Here is a 20,626-nt window from a genome sequence, read left to right on the forward strand (position 1 = left end):
AGTGTGACACAAAAACATAGTAGTTGTGTTATTAAATAATAATGGAAAATCCTTGGTGTAATACAGTGAAATATGTAAGATCACCCACTCATTGTACAATTAAGTTGTGAAGTAGTAGGTAAGGCTATAAACAAGAGGTTTAATGTTAGTGTTTAGACTTGGCACTTTCATTTTTTCCAGAATCCATGTACGCATGCAAGTACACGTTTGCAAACCCCACCACCACCACCACACACACACACAAAGTATAGTGTCCTGCATAGAATGAGGGTTCGTATTGGATGGCACTTACACCTATTCTCTAGTTTCCCGTCAATAGCCTTCACACCCTTTCTTTCCTCCCCCTCTTCTTGGTTTCACTGGAAGAGGCAATGAAGCTTTATGTTGATTTTGGGGGGGGGGGGGGGGTGATCAACTGACAAAGTTTGAAAACCCTCAGTGTTTAACTGTGTTTGTTTATGTGACTGCCCTTTGCTCTACACCTCCGCTACATAAAAAATTGTTCTCTGTACTTTCTTACGAGTTGCAGTTTCTTAATTAATACTACACTGAAACACCAAAGAAACTGGTATAGGCATTCATATTCAAATACAGAGATATGTGAACAGACAGAATACGGCACTGCAGTCAGCAACACCTTTGTAAGACGACAAGTGTCTGCCACAGTTGTTAGATTTATTACTAATGCTACAATGGCAGTTTGTCAAGATTTAAGTTAGGCTGAATGTCATGTTCTAGTTGTTGCACGAGCAAGTCATGAAGTGGGGATTTTCCCATATGACCATTTCACGAGTGTACCGTGAATATCACAAATCAGGTAAAACATCAAATCTGTAAAATTGCTGCAGCTGTAAAAAGATCTTGCAAACCCAGAACCAACAACATCTGAAGAGAGTCGTTCAATGTGACTGAAGTGCAACGCTCCTGCAAATTGGTGCAGATTTCAGTGCTGAGCCATCAATAAGTGTCAGCGTGCAAACCAATGACGAAACGTCATTGATATGGGCTTCCGGAGCCGAAGGCACACCCGTGTCCCCTTGATGACTGCACAACACAAAGCTTTTTACCTTCCCTAGGCCCGTCAGCACTAACATTGCAATCTATAAAAAGGGGAGAAAATTGGATGCACATAATTATCGGCCAATTTCACTGACACCGATTTGTTGTAGAATCATGGAACATATTTTGTGTTCAGACATAATGACCTTTCTAGACTCTGAGAAGCTCATCTGCTGAAACCAGCACGGTTGTACAAAACAGCAGTCATGCGAGACTTAGCTGGACCTCTTTGTGCATGATATGCAACAGGCTCTAGATACCGCTTTTTACGATTTACATAAACAATCTGGTTGATGGTATTGACAGTGCCATTAGACTGTTTGCCGATGGTGCTGTAGTCTACAAGAAAGTAGTATCACACGAAAGTTGTGAACAAATCAATAAGGATTTGCAGAAAATAAATGCGTGGTTTAATGACTGGCAGTTATCTCTAAAATATTAGTAAGTGTAACCTACTGCACATAACACGGCAAAAATCCCCATTAATGTACGAGTACAAAATAAATGCTAGTCTTGGGAAGTGGTAACATGTACTTCGGTGTTAGTTACTCGTGCTGTCCATTATGTCAAGTCATCAACTGCAAATGTGTTTAAATGACACAAAATGCAGTCCTAAAATACTTTGCCGAATCACGACCAAATCCGCCACAGGTGTCCCAGTAGTTACTGAAGCATCGCCTTAATGAGCTGTAGAGACAAGACCTTAGAGGGGATGGTTAACTGTTGTCTGGCCTGGATGTGGGAGACCAGGCAGCTCCTAAGTCGCTCCCAGTGTGGATTCAGCAGATTTCAATGCACTGTCGACAACCTGACCTTGCTAGAGGCAGCTGTTCAGTAGGCGTTCCTGCATAAATAAACTGTGGAGGTATCTTTTTTTTTATATCAGTAAGCTGTAAGGTGCTATTTGGAGACACCTTGTTCTAGGGCAGTTCCACAAAGGGAGCTTCTGTGGCCATCTCCCCATCTTTTTCAGGCCCTTTTTACTAAGCAGCTCCCTCCCCCCCCTCCCCCCCCCCCCCCCCCCCCCCAGTGTACTAATACATTGTAATGATAATTCCTCCTCGTTCTCCTCCCTCCTCCCACCATCACCCACAAGTGTATATGTTGTTTTTGGGAATCCAGTCGAATAATTTTGCTGGTATAACACAGTATGAAAATGTATCTTATAAAGTCTTAAATTGGTTCTTATTTTCCTCAACTGATAAATAGTTCCAATAAGAATTTTTGGAAAAAGTTTTCTGTCTCTATTTTTAATGAAGGTGTGGAAAAATTGCATGCAAATCTTTATTTTACAAGGTGTTTTCATAGCTGAACAACATGTGAGTCAAGAATTATTGGTTGAAATCAAATCATTCTAATTTACAACCTATTTTGTGTAACTCTTTCCGTAACAGGTGTTAAGTTCAGGTTTTTCTCAATTTGCAGCAGCAACAGCCTCAGCAGCAACAGCAGCAGCAACAGCAGCAGAGCCAGCAACAAGAGGATCGTGATCGAGACCACGAAAGAAGTCGTGATCGCGAAAGGGAAAGAGATCGTGACAGGGATCGCGATCGCTACTCCGAATCGGCAGGACCTTCCATCAAGGACGAATACGGGACGACTGCATCCATCACCCGATACGGAAGTGAGCGTGACCGTGATCGTGACAGAGACCGTGAGAGGGAGAGAGAGCAGCGGTACTACACAACGGCGGCTGCGGCAGTGGAACGTGTGGAACGCACACACTACTACCAGCCGCCTCCTTCCAGCCAGCATGATGACCGTGATCTCAGCTCGCTTTCAAACTCCAGTTCAGGTTCCACACACCGCCGCAGCCAGGAACCACCAGACCTTGTTGATAGAGGTAAAGACAATCTTTTAATTTATTTTGATATTATCATAATAGGTGACAATTGTAACTGGCTGTAGGTGTGTATGCCCTTACTCATTTATATATGAATATCTTTTTCAAAGATCTTTCATTTATGTTTTAACTGTTTTCTTGGAGTATTAACCCAAGTATCTCCTACTGTTTGTTGTTGCACCATTTTTATTTGGTTTCAGATGTCAAGAGGCGGAAGATGGATGGCAGCTCGTCATCAACGAAGGTTAGTATTCAAGTCTCCTAGCAACGCCAGAGGAAGTTTTTGTGGTTACAGAGCTGAGGGCCAGTCAGCATAGTTAGTCATCACTGCTTCGTTCTTCACACTGAAGAAATTTGTTCCAAGGTTACTTGGCTGGACTTGTAATGTAATAAATAGTGCCTTCAGAAAGTGACATTTCGTTAGTGTGTGCGTGTGGTCGTTTGAAGAAGGTGGTTGTAAGTTGTGAAGATTCATCATCTGCTGGTGATGAAGATACCTACAAAAAGTGAAGTTATTGCAATGTAACATCTTTTCAGTTGTTAGCTGATGAACTGTCATATACAGTTAATCTCTTGTCTCTAATGGCTCTGGAAAAGAAACTGTTTCCTTATTCCTCATATTTACATACAGTTCCTTGTTTACAAAGTTGTTGCAAACAGAGAATCATCAGTGGGCATCTTTAACTTATAATTTGCATTTGTAAAGCTATTAGTCACATTCAGTAAACAATGGAGCTGAGTTATTCGTAGGTAATGTCTGGGTTACTGTTGCTGCAACCGCGTTAATCGCAGTCATTCAAATTCTTTGAAAATATGTTTTTCATTGGAGACCAACAGAAGTATGACTGAGGAATTGAAATGTGAAGATTTAGTTTTACAAGTAAGTCACACCTCAAGAATTAGTTTGGAAGACATCCCAACATGAACTTCAGTAACGAATAATTACAGGCTGGAATTATGAAGAGTGGTAGCTCTTAAATAGTGTGGTTCATTTTGTCAAGGAAAACATCAGAATGTATTGAAGGTGATTATCTGTACATCGGAGTATCCTAGAAGATATTTAATGGAGAAAAAAGTCATTTATTGGCATTTCTGTAGAGAAAAATCTATAAAAGAAGATACCCTCCTTGAAAAGCAGAAAAATATTTGGATTGTTTTCCAAAATACAAGATGAACAGTTCCTCATAAAAGAAGAATGTGAATAATCAAGATAATAAAGATGTAGAAGAAGACAGCTTGAAGAGTGTGAAATATTCAAACGATTTAATTTTCAGGAGCTCTACGGCAGTGGATTTATTATATTTAAATGCAGAAATGTTAAAGAAAAGACCACCTGTACATCACAGAGCAGCAGGGAAGTTTAGATGTTATCATACTCCTGCACTGTTATAGAATGATCACAAAGAAGAATTAGTCTAAAATTTTGCCCAACCATTGGATGCGTGGGAGGAAATAACATTATGAAGAAAATCCATGCTGATGTTATGGTTTGCATCCCAGTCCATTTTTTGTATGATGTGTTACATACTGCAAGCATTTTATGAGGGGAAGGCAAACAGCTTATCAACCCGTACAAGAGAATTGTCTGTGATAACCCATCTTCACATTATTTGAAAGCAATGATGAGAGGAAATGCTATGAATTGAAGCCTTTTGGAGACAGTGGACATCGATATTTGAGATTACAACATGACATCCAGTATACAAAAATCACTTGCAACATCCTGCGTCTTCTACATTGATTGCTGAAGCATATACACTCCTTTTTGTCCAGTGTAGGTGAGTACAAAAGAGGGAGGTATTTCGAACTTTTTTTGGCGTGTTTTACTATAAGAAGTTGTTATAATTTCGCTTTTCATACATAATGGTTTGCATCTGTTTGTTTGCTATAGTTTTATCAAATAGTTAATCTGTTAAGAAGTATTTTATCCTTCACAGTTTTATGATGTGCACAGTTCCTTAAACTATTTAGTTCCATTCATCATCCTAAATTAAAAGACTAATTTAAATAGGTAAGTTTTTCTGAAAGAAGATGAAGCAATTGTTGTTCGTATTTTATGGCTTCAGAGATAGAACTGGAAAATGTGCATGTATATCTTCATGTTCTGTTTGGTTTTTATTTATTTATTTTATCAGTCTACGGTCTTACTCTCCTGTCTGTCTGGTAAATGATGTTTTAACCTTGGAAATCATCATGAATGTTCAAGGTATGTGTATTTTATAGTATTATTGGTGGGATACTATTAACATTTAGAATCAGCATATACGTTATTCCCCAGTTTTACTGGTTATTGCTCAGTCGGCAAATAAATACATTCAAGTCGAGTTCCAGGACTTAGGCAAACTGAAAGGGATCCTTGGTTATGTACATGTCTACTTGAACAATATCTGTTAAAGAATTTCCGTCTTAGTATTGCTATTTCGTATTGAACATTGACTGGAGTACTTCCAATCCATCAGCCACCACCTCATTACCATCATACATCTAACCATGTTGCAGTACTCATTGTACCAATGAAAAGTTTTGTGCTTTGACTGTGGAAGTTTCATCATATACGATAAGTTTCTATTTCAAATTGAAACACATGTGACATAATTAAACATGTGTAAGGAGTGTTCAAATGAAAAGATATGAAACATCATAACTAACAAACCAGTTGAAATTTTCATGTGCCGCTTTGGGATAATGTAATAGACATATAGTGGTGCGAATATAGTGTCATCGCCCCTAAAAAATTCAAAGCTATGTCCTCATTAGACAAGGGGACGCCAACCATTTTTATTGACATCTGAGATTATGTACTTGTCTAATTCGTCGAACACTGAAGTGTACTGTGAGACACTCTGTAGCCTACGCAAGTCCATCAAGAACAAAAGGTCTGAGCTATTTATGGAGTGGGTGATTCTGCTCCATGATAAAACACGTCCGTAGATCTAAAATGTTACACAAATTGTAATTGCCAAGTTCAAGTAGGAGCAGCTTGAGCATCAGCCCTACAGCCTGGACATGTCGCTCTATGACTTCTTTGTGTTTGCTCCACTAAAAAATCATCTAAAGGGAAGTGCTTCAACTCAGAAGAGGAACTGAAGGACTGGCTCCTGTCACAGTCACAGGGATTCTTGGATCAGTGAATCCGTTTGCTTGTGAAGCAGTAGGATGGTTGTGCTCAGGCCATTGGTGATTACATTTGGATAAAGACTTAAATTTCACCCATAGTGTTGTTTCACACCTTTTCTTTTGTATGCCTTTCATAGTTACACTGTTTTACTAATTTTTCAATGTTAGTGTCAACTTAGCTTGCTTGAATGCACATAGAGAGGCTTCTAAAAGAAGATTTTTATAACTTTTATTTGATTTGTCATTTGAATTTGCTTTGTGTGCTTTTGCTTTAGTGAATATATTTTCTATTTATAGGACATTAATATTTACTGCCATTGCCCTCTCCTCAGCCCTGTTTTTATATGTATCTGGCAGTTTATTTTTATTTGCACAGAGTATGTGTCAAATCTTTGAGTTCCGTCAAATCTTTATCAGTTCATTGTACACACGAAAAGACGTAAAAAGTGTTGAGTTCAATTTTTATATTGAATTTGGCTCTTCTGTCCAAGATAAAAATACTGAAAACCAATTTAGGTTTTATTTTATACATGTATTTTATATTCATCACATTAAAGAATTGACTATCACTGTTCTATCCATTCAGAATTTCGGCGCTGTTTAGAAATATAACAAGGAAAAGAAACAGTGCAGCTAGCCACAAATTTTTATTTAATGGCGGTATTTGTGCAATTGCAGAATGACTTTCTTGTAAATTATGATCACAGTCTCAGAAAGTTTTGACCATCTCGTGTAGTACAGTAACAAATGTACTTGCAGTCTTCCTTAACAAATTGTGAGACATAGACAATCTAGGAAAATCTGTCTCGCGTGTGAGATAAGAAAATAATATGTACACCCCCACCCCCCTTGGGGGGGGGGGTGTACATATTTATTATAGAGAGGAATCTGCTATAAACGGGGTGAAAAACATATTCTGCTTACAAGTTACTAATAGTTTAATGGCAATAACCAAGTGTGTTTCATAGATGTAGTCAGTTAATCAAAGTTTGTACCATTATTCTGTAGGTGATCCAAACAATAGTGAAAAGATATGTATCGGTTCCTGACAACAGCTGCATTTAATCTCAGTAGAACAAGGTACTCCTACACAGGGTTGCATGCATATTCTAGGATTTTGTTGTGCTTTGCTAGTTCACAAGAATTAAATTGTATTTGCACAGAAGTAAGGGATTCCTTCAAGTATTATTAACCCTTCCGTAACGAAATTGAAATAAGAACACCGTGAATTCATTGTCCCAGGAAGGGGAAACTTTATTGACACATTCCTGGGGTCAGATACATCACATGATCACACTGACAGAACCACAGGCACATAGACACAGGCAACAGAGCATGCACAATGTCGGCACTAGTACAGTGTATATCCACCTTTCGCAGCAATGCAGGCTGCTATTCTCCCATGGAGACGATCGTAGAGATGCTGGATGTAGTCCTGTGGAACGGCTTACCATGCCATTTCCACCTGGCGCCTCAGTTGGACCAGCGTTCGTGCTGGACGTGCAGACCGCGTGAGACGACGCTTCATCCAGTCCCAAACATGCTCAATGGGGGACACATCCGGAGATCTTGCTGGCCAGGGTAGTTGACTTACACCTTCTAGAGCACGTTGGGTGGCACGGGATACATGCGGACATGCATTGTCCTGTTGGAACAGCAAGTTCCCTTGCCGGTCTAGGAATGGTAGAACGATGGGTTTGATGACGGTTTGGATGTACCGTGCACTATTCAGTTTCCCCTCGACGATCACCAGAGTTGTACGGCCAGTGTAGGAGATCGCTCCCCACACCATGATGCCGGGTGTTGGCTCTGTGTGCCTCGGTCGTATGCAGTCTTGATTGTGGCGCTCACCTGCACGGCGCCAAACACGCATACGACCATCATTGGCACCAAGGCAGAAGCGACTCTCATCGCTGAAGACGACACGTCTCCATTCGTCCCTCCATTCACGCCTGTCGCGACACCACTGGAGGCGGGCTGCACGATGTTGGGGCGTGAGCGGAAGACGGCCTAACGGTGTGCGGGACCATAGCCCAGCTTCATGGAGATGGTTGCGAATGGTCCTCGCCGATACCCCAGGAGCAACAGTGTGCCTAATTTGCTGGGAAGTGGTGGTGCGGTCCCCTACGGCACTGCGTAGGATCCTACGGTCTTGGCGTGCATCCGTGCGTTGCTGCGGTCCGGTCCCAGGTCGACGGGCACGTGCACCTTCCGCCGACCACTGGCGACAACATCGATGTACTGTGGAGACCTCACGCCCCACGTGTTGAGCAATTCGGCGGTATGTCCACCCGGCCTCCCGCATGCCCACTATACGCCCTCGCTCAAAGTCCGTCAACTGCACATACGGTTCACGTCCACGCTGTCGCGGCATGCTACCAGTGTTAAAGACTGCGATGGAGCTCCGTATGCCACGGCAAACTGGCTGACACTGATGGCGGCGGTGCACAAATGCTGCGCAGCTAGCGCCATTTGACGGCCAACACCGCGGTTCCTGGTGTGTCCGCTGTGCCGTGCGTGTGATCATTGCTTGTACAGCCCTCTCGCAGTGTCCGGAGCAAGTATGGTGGGTCTGACACACTGGTGTCAATGTGTTCTTTTTTCCATTTCCAGGAGTGTATTTTAGAGATTGTCCATATTCCATCCCAGTGGTTATACAGACAAGAGAATAGTGATTAGTGCTTACAAGATCATAGTAATTAGGTATGATATTACAGAAATTATGTAGGCAGCTCATGGTCACAAACATCTGCTTTTGTTAATACAAACAAATTGTCTTCCATTTCTATATGGGTAGCTACAAGACAGAAGGAAATTTAATGAAGTCTTTCTTTACTATATAATTTTGAATATAGAATATTTTGTCAGGTATTTCAACTGTCTATTATGACAATATATACTGACAGATTTTGTATAATGTTGTAAAGGTATTGAGTGTCTTTGAGGCACTTGAAATGTGATACTTGTGGAAGGCACTCTCATCTAATGTGGTCAGCTTGTTAAAGAGCCTTGACGTTCCAGGACAATCTTTCCTTCTGTGATTCCTACTGTGCTAAGAATAGTGCAGTTTTTTGAGCTCCTTAATCTTTAGTGACATAGTGCTATGTAAAAGCCAGAAATTATCTTCTCTACTATCTTCATATTGTAACTGCATATGTACTAATACAATTTTCTGTCCTTGTATACCGTCATACTTTTGTTCCGTAGCAACTAGTAATAAGTCGCTGTTTTGTACATTTGTCTCTAACATTGCAGCGTAAACCAGTTTCACAACTCATTACCAGGTTTATTTCAGTCAAGTTTTGTTGTGGAAATGACCTCACACTTGTATGCAGTCACCTTCTCCCTCCTATCTCAAGCCGAGTAAGGTAGTGTCGTGGAAAGACACTGGACTCGTATTTGAGAGGACAGTGATTCAAGTCTCCATCTGCCCACTTAGTTTTAGGTTTTCTAAGTTTCCCTAACCCACTTAAGATGAATATTGGAATGATCCTAGCCAATTTCTTTTCCCAGTCTGACCTTGTGCTTCACTCTAATAAAAACGTCATTGTTAATGGGAGATTAAGCTCTAATCTTTTTTTTCTTCCTCTCTCACTACCTTTATGGTCCTCCAAACTGGTCATCTCTACTTTCCAATTCTTTTATTTCTTTCTTTCTGGATTCCTCATATTCCTCCCTCCTCCATTTCTGCATTAGAGGGAGAGGGAGAGAGAGAGAGACATGCGCATAAGAAAGACAGACATATTTAGATACATTTTAAATTATGATTTTTTTTTGTCAATATGTGACTAATTATGATTTTTTTAATGTAACTATTGAGCTTAGATATGACTATGGTGTATAATCAAAGTGTGGTAAAAGTGCATTCCTTTGCACTTTTGAAGTATTTGAAAAGAGGTAATACATATCAAATTTTCAGACTGAAAATCGAAATTGTTCATATTTATTGATTATAAGAAAGCATAAGATTCCATTAGCAGGAAATCATATGATACGCAGAAAAATTTTGCAATGGATGACACGCCCAAAACTTTGATATATGAAACTATCAGATGCCAAAACAAAAATGCTGTGTTTACAAAGTGCTACCTTATCTCTTTCAGTTGCATTATGCAAAAGTAATTCAAGAATCGAGGAAAGTATTGAGCTAAAGACGAAGCAACTTTCTAGATGAAATTTCCGTTGAGTAGTGGGCTTTCGGTGTTAAATGAATAGCAGAAGAAGGGAGAGGGTAGGGCAGGCTTTCAAATTACTTGTCACTTTCCTTCCATATCCAAAGTTGATGGTTGGTGGACTTGCATGCCAGCTATGAGGAAAAATCATCATTGAGAAGTGTTCTGATGTATTGAGAATTAACTTTAGCAGCAAAATAATGTGTGTTCCTATGTGGCTAGAAGAGTTCAGTCAAGACTGCATAATACTTCTTTTGCTCCAAAATTCTCAGATCGTAACTCTTTTGCACCTTTACTGTGTCGTCTGTCTCCTGTTTACCTGTGCTCCAAAATTCTCAGATATTATCTCGGTAGTACCTTCATTGTGTCATTTGTCTCATTTTTACTGTGTAAATCCTCTGCCACCTATCATTCAGAATCACTGTGGAAAATTGTATGCATGTGACATTGAGACTTCTTCCTCTAAATATATATTTACATAGAATGCTTCTACACAATTTATGGTTGAGGATACTTGTTAATATAAGGTTTATTTGAAAAGTAAGTGCTGTTCAGTCACTAAAAAAATGTGAGCATTAGAACAAAGCTCGTATTGGCAGTTTTGGTTTCCTACAATAATACTTTCATTTTCTATGTTTTCCCTTTTCATAACATTGCATACTTTCTTCAACTGCATCACGTAGAATTCGACTTTGGGGCAGTTGAACCCTAATCCATCAAGCCATTGTGCAATAAGTGGTAATAGTCACTGGCCACAAGATCGATACTTTGTTCAAAAATTCCCAATGGCACTTTTGGATCTTAGATTTGGTTTGGGCACACATTTTGCGGTATTAAGCTTTTTGATGATTATTGTGTAAATAGTGATGCATCCAATAAGAAGAAATTCATCAACCAGAGTACTTACCATCAGTTATGATCAAAATGCAATTTTTGGTCCACTTGCACAATTTCATCATTCTGTGTACTCTACCTGCCAGTCTCTTCTTCATTGTTCAAAATTGTACAGACAGATTTAAAGATTCAGCACCATTTTCTAGCCTAACCTAGCCTTTCCTTTACTCATTACTGTAAGCCCATAAACTAGGCATAACTCATGATGTTAATTTGGGTAGCTGCAGAGCTTTCTGTATATTCAACTTAAATTTTAGCTTGCACTTTACACCTGGCAGAAGCAACAATTTGTGAAGCTGTTGTTTGCCTTCACCCATAATCAAAATCACCGAATCAAAACAGTGACTGGTATGGGTTTGTAAACAACCTGTAAATGTCAGTGCCTTTATGCAACTTTGTTCTGAGCTGCCAGCATTAATATAAGCAAAGGACCTCAGGCTTTTTTGATGTTTCTTAGTATGAGCAGTTTTCTCCCCCACATTATTGGTGTATGGAGTGAGGCAAAAATATTTTTCTATATGCCTCAGTATGTGCTCTAATTTTTAAAAAAAATCTTAGTCCCATTATCCCTATCCAAGATATACGACGGAGACAGGAAAATTGTCAGATAGTCTTCCTGGAGTACCTGTTCTCAAAACACACCCAACAACATATTGCAAGAAAAATGTTAATTTTCTTTAAAAGGTTGCCACATAAGTTCCGTGAGCATCTCTGTTACCTTTATGTACGGGCTATACTGACCTTTTATAATCCTTGAGGTTTGTCCCTGTAAATGTCTCCCCTTTTTCGTCTTATTTGATAAGAACTGCAAACACTGGAGCAGTATTCAATTCTCGGATGTCGTTTGCTTTTCAGTACAGCTTCCCTGAGCGCTTACAATGTCTCTCAGGTTGCTATTTGCATATTGCTTCGCACTAACACACAAAATATTTGTACACTGCAATGTGCTCTGAAAATTGTCACTAATATTGCAGTTGGATACTATTGAGGCCATTCTTTTAATATGGGCATTATCATAGAATCATACAATTTTAAAGTGTGATAATATTTGCAGGTCATTCCACATTTCCATACCAACATCGAGCAACAATATTTCTTTGTGCACAAGAGCACATTCAATGAACTATTCAGTAGTAATGCTGATCCCATCTAACAAACAATTAGTTACCGATAGGCACACACAAAAGGAGGAAAACTTTCTAGCTGGTGAAGTTATCTTTTGTGAGCTATAGGAAATGCAGGTGGACTCGTTATGGGAATAGTGTCAGGTGGAGTGAGTAGAAGCGGAAGGGAGGAGGTGGGAGTCATGGAGAACATCTTGGGGAGTTGGGGGGCTAGTGGTGCGGAGGGAGGCGCCCCTCACTGCACAGCTTCTTGTGTTGGTTTGACTACCAGTTAGCTGTCCATCAGCAATGGCCACTGCCAAACTCTTACCAAGAACAAAGTTGACCGCCTGGTGGAACAATGTGCAGCTGAGCACAGCATGCTTAGTATCAAAGACTGCTTTGCAACACGGGCCATCTGGATGCTTCCCTCCACCACCAGCTTCTCTGAACTATGCAGATGGGTGTTATCGTTACAATATATCTTCTGCTTCCATAATTGTCCTGGCCTCAATATCAGGTAACCCACTGTCCCTGCACCCTTCATCCAACTGTTCCTCCTTCTGTCATCTTGACACCTCCCAATTTCACATCCCTGTGTCTCTTTCAGCGTACACCACTCCCCCCGCCCCCTACAACTGGGCATTACATGGCTAGCCCGTATACCTTCCACATTCCTATCCTGACTGACTAGCCTGCCTCCCCCCAAGCCACTAGCTTCCCACCTCCCATACCTCTCCCTGCAAATGTAGATAGTGCGTTAGAAAGTGCCTTTTTGTTTGTTTGTTTGTTTTACTCTTGCTTATTAAGGGATAACACGAAAGCTGGAAATTGCAGCTTAATGCTTCTGCTTTTTGGGTTAGTGGTGTGGTCCCCTTTGATCCAAAAGTATTTACATTCTACTTCAACTTTCCTACAACATTTAACAGGACATTTATGTATATGGATAAAAATAACAGCCCATATGTGCTTCCTTGGGACACACACACTGTGTGTGTGTGTGTGTGTGTGTGTGTGTGTGTGTGTGTGTGTGAATAAAACATGGCTTCCTTTATAGTTATCATGTTACATTCATCAAAAATTCAGAAAGCTATGGAAATGGTCTCACTTCAGTTGCACATCCTACTTGTAAGATATCTTGTGCAAACAACCATGAGCTGTGTTTCGCAATTGGGGTTTTACAAAACTGTTGCTGATTCTTTGGAATTTGTGCCGTTTCCTGTAGGAACAACATAATCTTCGAGCTTAGAACATTTCCAAGGATCTTCCAGTGGTGGATGTTAGGGATGTTTGTCTGCAATTCTGTGCATATGTTCAATTACCCTTTCGTAGACAAGAGTTGTTTGTGCTTTTTACCTCTTAGCTGGGTTACTCCACATTGTATTTAATAGAAAATCCTCTGGGAGCTACCTGGGCACAGAATCTTGATAGGTTTAAGTAGTTTGAATTGTTTTTTTATATAAAGATTGCTTATTTTAATATATCTCATTTTTTAGTATGTACATTGATCAAGCTTTGGTATGCCAGTATTCAACAATACATTTTGAAGTGCTGAGTTTCATACTATTTCCATCTGATGTCCTCAGATACAACATCAGACAGATCCAGAATGTTAGGATGGATGGTGTAGATTCTTTCATTGACTTAACGAAGGACCAGAAATTGTAGTGATGGGCCTTTTGGCAATATCAGTATCTGAAAATTACTGTAAGCTTTATGCTCAGCACTTCTTACAGGTGCACAGGTTTGTCATTAGTTTCCTGTATTATTTTTTTGTAACTTGTCTTCTACATTGAGAGTGTAACAGTTTTTATTTTCATACCATTCTGTACATGGGGCCATTAAACAAAGATGAATTCTTTATCTTTTACTATTACCTTACTTAGTACAATACTTATCTCGAGCATGGGTGTGATGTGTTTGAGTTTTAACAACAGCTTTTCTACGTTTGTTGAATTTGAACTAAATTTTCTTGCTACTTCTTTCCAGATCCTTGAAAATAGCTCTCAGTCAGTTCTACCAAATATACTTTGCAGCTTTCTTGATGAACTTAATGCCTTCACTGACCCTTGATCATGGAGTAGTAGTGTCATGGGTATAAACCCCATCTACTTAGTAACAGTCTTGTTTATAGCTAGGGAGCCTCTCTTGTGAACTATGGGAAATTTTTCAGGATAATTGTCTGGTAATGTTTTTGGTATTACTTTTCATTCTGTTTCTCCCCATTGATGGTGACACCTCCTTCATTTTCTCTGTCAGTGCTAGTCACATTATAGCCAAGCTGTACTATTATTGCCGTATGCTCAGAGTATTTCCATACTCTCAAGATTAGTGTCTCTTTGAATGAGTGTGAGACTGTTATGTTTGTGTTAAGTGGTTCATGGCGTGTAGAAAAATTGGAAAAGAAGAGATTCAAAGCATTTGAAATATGTTATTAGAAAAAGTTGCTGAAAATTAGGTGGCCTTATAAAAAAATGAGGACTTTCCTGGCAAGGAAAGTAATATGTAGAAATTACTGATGAGAAGAAGGGCCAGAACAATAAGCTATGGTTTTATATATCAGGAATAACTTCCATGGCAGCAGAGGGAAGAGTGTGTGTGTGTGTGTGTGTGTGTGTGTGTGTGTGTGTGTGTAAACTTGTAAACACTGCTGGCTCATAGAAACCAATCTAAGCCAACTGATGCTGATTGCTCTTTTATCTATGTGAGTTCGTAGTCATATACCATTTGGACTTAACCTAATTGTTCTGCTTGTGGTTATAATTAGTTTACTTTTGGTGAAGGCTAATCCATCTATCCTTCACTGTAAGCCCATAAATTAGGCATAACTCATGATGTTAATTTGGGTAGCTGCAGAGCTTTCTGCATATTCAACTTGAATTTTAGCTTGCACAATACACATTGCCCTTGCGGTTTAAAATTTCTGAACTTCAGATTTAAATATTTACTATCCAATCAGTTTTAATTATTGTTTTCTCTGATGGCAGGTATCATTGTGAGATCATAGTGTTCTCTTTCTACTATCATGTCTACCAGTCCCTTGACACTGTAGAAGGTAATGACTTAACCTTTTTGGAGTTCCTTGATGTCTGGTCATAGTTCAAACATTAAAAATCATCTTGCCACATTTGTGAACTTCGTTAAATTACTGCACAAATGAACAGGTTACAATACTGATAATATTTCAACAATTGCACAATATGTAACTATTTAGACAAATTTGGGTAAATCAAGGCACAGAGTTAATTCTGATATAACTAGGGCATCTACAAATCGTGGAACAATCAATATTATTTTAGAATTGAAAATTACTTACCTAGAAGGATTGAACATTTGTCTGTGAGAGACTGAAACCCTCCAGCTTCATTGTATTTAATTTTCTGTGTTGTAAATATATTTTTGTGTTCAACTTACGTTGGGATTGATACACTAAATAAACAAACAGTAAATAAAACTCAAACCCACTATCAAAAAGGCGTTAAGTTTTTGGAATGAGTTACAGCTGGAGTGTGAGGATGAGAGAGAGGCAAGTATCCTTTCCAAGTAAAGTCAACATACACAAAAGCAAAAACTTAAAATAACTCTTCTGTAACAAGTATACAGACATTCAGAACTACGCACTTTCCTTTGTCTGTTTGTCCTTGTAATTTAAACAAATTATCTTAAGATAAACCTAGAAAATGTATCTATTGTGAATAATACAACACTGCCTTTTGGCATACTACTTCAACACTAAGCATTATTAAAATTACCAAATATGCAGCAACCAGTCGCAAAATCATGTTTTATTTATTCACTTTTGCAAATCGATTTCAACTGATTAACGGCAATCATCGGTGCTTTCAACCAATATGTGGCCTGTGTAGTAATACTGTCTTAAGCAGAGGTCAAAGATAAGATTGGTTGAAAGATAAAGATTTATCTTTGACCTCTGCTTAAGACAGTATTACTTCTCAGGACTCATATTGGTTGAAAGCACTGAAGATGACTGTTAATCAGTTGAAATCCATGTGCAAAATTGAATAAATAAAACATGATTTTGCCTCTGGTTGCTGCATATTTGGTAATTTTATGGTTTACGGTCGCTGCACGCCTTGGGAACCACATGAAGCACCACCATTCACTAGGCATTATGTTTACCAAAGTACGGCAGATGTTACGTACAAAAACAGGACCAATCATAGATAAAGCTTAGGATACACTTAACATAAATTGAACTACAGAGGTTTAAGCAACATATTGAACAATATCCAGACTTTGGGACTGCACTGTGAAAGAGGCTTTATTACAGCTTTTCGGTGTGACATAAATAGAACACAAATATCAGTGGTTGGATGAATTTAAAACACAATTTTAATGATATCTGTTCTGAAATTATTTCTATGAATGACGTGTGAAAGATAAATATGAAGTTATTTAAATTTTAAAAATAACCCTCTTGGGTGCCACCACATGATTGTATATTTTTTTCATAATTTCACACACTTGTAATTGTTTTTGAGGCATTTGATAAAATAAGATTCCAATTTATAGCAAATTTAAAACAAATTGGTAATAAGAATAATGATATTTTTATAATGAAGAATACATTTTACAACATAAAAGTAGGATAAGAAAGGGTAGACTGTTGCAGTTGATGTAGAAATCCAATGAGATGGAAAACACAGTATTTTCTTGTGACCCTTTTTTAAATGTTATCTGAAAATCTTTGAACAGGGAACTGTAGCATAACTCAAACAGTTTAGTGTTCAGCAGCCTAATATTTGCTTCCAATGTCTGGAGTGGGAGATGAGGTCAGAAAAGCTTAAAGATTCTTATGAAGGGAGCTACTGGGAGGAGGAAAGCTTATTGCTGAACAAACTAAATACCCCCCACTCTCTTTCTCTCCAGTATTTCTATGCAAACACTGACTTTCCAAAATTCGATCATTTTAAGTGTGTCCAATTAACTGCTGCGTATAATCTAGGTCTGAAAAATAAAAATAAAAAAAGATTTGATATGACATACACACTATTTCGGAAACGATAAGAAGTATACAATTTTTCTGATACATCTTGAAGCATCTTTGGTATTTGGACATACTCTACTCTTTACGCCAGGGAAAATTTATTTAAGGAAAGAAGACATGATGTACAGGGAAACCCTGACACACACAGTTTTGATTCTGAAATTTCAGGAAAGGGAGGTAGAAAAATTTCATATCATATCTAGCCCTTTCCCTTTGGCATTGTCTGCATATCATTCAACACATATATTGCACACATCGCCGCCCCCCCCCCCCCCCACCCCCTCTCTCTATATTCACCTCTTCCTTCCCCCGTCTGGGAGAAGTTCTTGTGATGGAAGTTGCAGTTGACATAGTTTTACTTGATCGTTCTTGCAACAAATGTGAGGAGGCTCTGACAACACAATGTCTCCATTTTTCCAGTGGTTACAGCAGCATGCTGTGAATAGTTTTTACTATATTGAAATGAAAGCATTCTAATAATAAACAGAAATGTGAACTTCATGATCATGCGACTGTTTTCTAATTATTTGTAATCAAACCTTTTGTTGTAGTGACTCTTGAGTCTTTAAAAGTAGATGCTCTCTGTAATCTGGCCTCACACTGTTTTCTGTCTATGACACTATGGCCACACCACTTCACTCTCTCTTATACTGTAACCTGGTGACGCACTCTCTTTCCATCTCCGAGACTCTTGATGCAGCAGTTCTTTCATAATGTAAGCGGATGTCATGGTGATGGTCCATGTTTGAGGCTCTACGTGTAGAAGCTGTGGTGTGCAGAGTTGCAAGTTTTGTGTTTATTTTCTGGGTTCTTTGTGGTGCGCCATTTTTTGTATATTTCTTGGACTATGGGCACATTTAGCCAACTGCCATATATTTCCTCATGGACATTGTGACAGCAGCAGACACTGTAATAATTCAAGAATAGTAAGTTTCAGAAATAAGCAGGAGGCCCCCACATGTTGTTTACTTGTACTTACTCCTGTAGTAGTGTTGGTGTGATATGAAGCCAGAAAGTGAGTGCGGCACTGCCACACATTTATGCATGTGCAGATGGCAACGCCTTAGTGTTGCCATAGCTGTGTTGATGGCCAATGGTTTGTGTATGTCGTCGTCTGTGCCTGACAAGATGTGCACATTATGGACCACTGTGAGGAATGAATGATATTTGTATTGGTACAGGAATGCTAGTGGCAACAAATAAGCAAACATTATCCATTTGTTATTTACTTTATTGCCATGGTGGTATGGATAGATCCATTGTGCAGGGTGCTGTTGTCCCTTGTGCCTGCCTTACATCAGATGAGGCTAATTTGTGAATGTCTCTATGGTAACGCCTCAGTGCCTCTGCTTCTGTTTTGATGGCTGTTGTTTTTATTTTTTAGTCGATAGCGCTTCACAGTTGAAAGCTGTCTGTAACTTTTCAACTATAGGAACTTCCCGTATGATTTATCGACTGTTGAGTGTCTTGTTGTATGGTATATATATCCACCTTGACCCTGTTGAATGGTATATATATCCACCCTGACCCTCTCCCCTTCCACCATCTCTCAGTCTATGGTCTCCTATCCACCTCTCTTGGTTCAACTCCTCTCTCTGTCCATCTCATTCTCCCGCTCTCTGTGTTCATCTCTCTCTCTCTCTCTCTCTCTCTCTCTCTCTCTCTCTGGCCATCTACTTCTAACGACCTCTCGATTTGTCTACTTCTTCCTCCCCCTTCTCTCTGTGTCCATCTCTTTCTCCTCCCTCTCTTCCTCTCTGTCTCCCCATATTCTTCTCCCTGCCTCTTCGTCCATCTCCTCCAACCCCTTTCACCAGACATGGCCTCCTCCCCCATATACTCTCCCCCATCTCCGGTTGTGGTGATGTTGGTGATGTGATGCCCTATACATACTGGGTGGTTGTACCACATTATAACATGGCAACTAATTATTATACAAGTACCAAATGTGCCAGCATTAATGTCAAGGACATGGAGAAGAGAAATAATACAGTTAAAACACTTTTTAATGTGCTGCTACGTTACAGCATACCATTACTGCTACAAAAGGGGCGCAGTATGGTACCCATTAGTGCCCAAAAGAGTTTGAAAGTGCCGGATTGCATTCTGCACAAACAAATGAAGTGTGTCTGTAGATATGTTGGCTACCTCTCTTAATATTCTGCACTTCAGATCACCACATGTGTGGATGTTCTCCTGGTAAACCCTGCCCTTCAGGTAGCCCCAAAACCAGAAAACACAGGGAATGAGATCAGGTGATTATGCTGGCCAAGCATTTGGAAACAACTGGCTGATGATTCAATTGTTTGGATATGTGTTTCAGAGAAGCAGGTGAACTTCACGAGCAATGTGTGCGGGGCCCCATCTTGCGTGAAAACTGTTGAGTTTAATGTGCCTCTCTCCTGTAGGGCAGGTACGACATGCTGACAAACCATGTCACAGTAACACTGCACGTCTTTGGTCCTTGAGTGCCAGCCTGTCCAAAAAAGGATGGGCCAGTGATGAACGTAGCTGTGAAGCCACAGTATATGGTTGCACATTCACCATACAGAGGAACTTCATACACTGTAACTGGAGGTGAAGATCCCCACTCTTGGCAATTCTGTGTTTTCACCTCACCTGTCAGAGGAAAATTAGATTCATGTAAATACGTCATTATGCATCCTGTGGTGCAAGCTGCTGTACAATATGTAGCTGTCGTGACACAGCATGTGCACTGCCTGATGATCGGGAATTGCTCGCAGCGTTGTCTCCCTTGGCGACAGTGATTTAATTAACCGCTTGCGGTGCAGCTGGTCGTCAGCCTCTTCTCAGAGTAATGACCAGTTGCTTTGAACTTCTTCATCACACTCCACACAGCAGGTGGAGAAAGAGGACCCTTTTGTAATCCTTTCAGCTGGCAATATTCTCGAAGTGCAGCTCCAACATTACTGCTGTTTTGATAATACAGCTTCACCAATATTGCCCTGCTCCTTTCGTTCAAGCTCATGTTGCCACATCAACAAGTGCACTGCGACTAGTCAGGTGTGTGAGAATATGAATCATGTGTGTGATCACGGCACCTGATAGCTACAGTTGGAACTGGACAGTGGCACTGTGATGCATGAAAATCATGCACCCCATACTCTGGACATTAATGCTACCATGTTTGATACTCGTGCGGTAATTACTTTCCATGTTATAATGTGTTAAATAGGGAAAGTTTACTATAACCATCCAGCACATATTACACATTTTCTTGCATGGACCCTTTCTGCAGAAATAATCACCTGCAGTCTCTGACCAGGGTTCATACCTTTCTGCAGAAACTCATAGTGTCATCTGCAATTTGTGACCAGGGTTGATATCTTTACCCAGCCATTCAAATTTAGCTTTTTTTAAATGTTTTCTGTTATCAATTACCGCAAATACCAGGGTAGTTCCTTTGAAA

General features: G+C 39.7%; 1 protein-coding gene across 3 annotated transcripts in view; it reads left to right on the forward strand.

Moving 5' to 3' along the window:
- The window catches only part of LOC126281938 (THO complex subunit 2), a 292,749-nt gene that overhangs the window by 210,550 nt on the left and 61,573 nt on the right, over nucleotides 1-20,626 (forward strand). For all 3 annotated transcript variants that reach the window (XM_049981284.1, XM_049981285.1, XM_049981286.1), the window contains exons 26-27: nucleotides 2,485-2,902; nucleotides 3,103-3,146. In XM_049981284.1, the coding sequence (XP_049837241.1) occupies nucleotides 2,485-2,902; nucleotides 3,103-3,146 (462 nt within the window). The remainder of the gene's footprint in view (nucleotides 1-2,484; nucleotides 2,903-3,102; nucleotides 3,147-20,626) is intronic.

The sequence above is a fragment of the Schistocerca gregaria genome, chromosome 7, assembly GCF_023897955.1.
Source record: "Schistocerca gregaria isolate iqSchGreg1 chromosome 7, iqSchGreg1.2, whole genome shotgun sequence".
Lineage (NCBI taxonomy): Eukaryota > Metazoa > Arthropoda > Insecta > Orthoptera > Acrididae > Schistocerca > Schistocerca gregaria.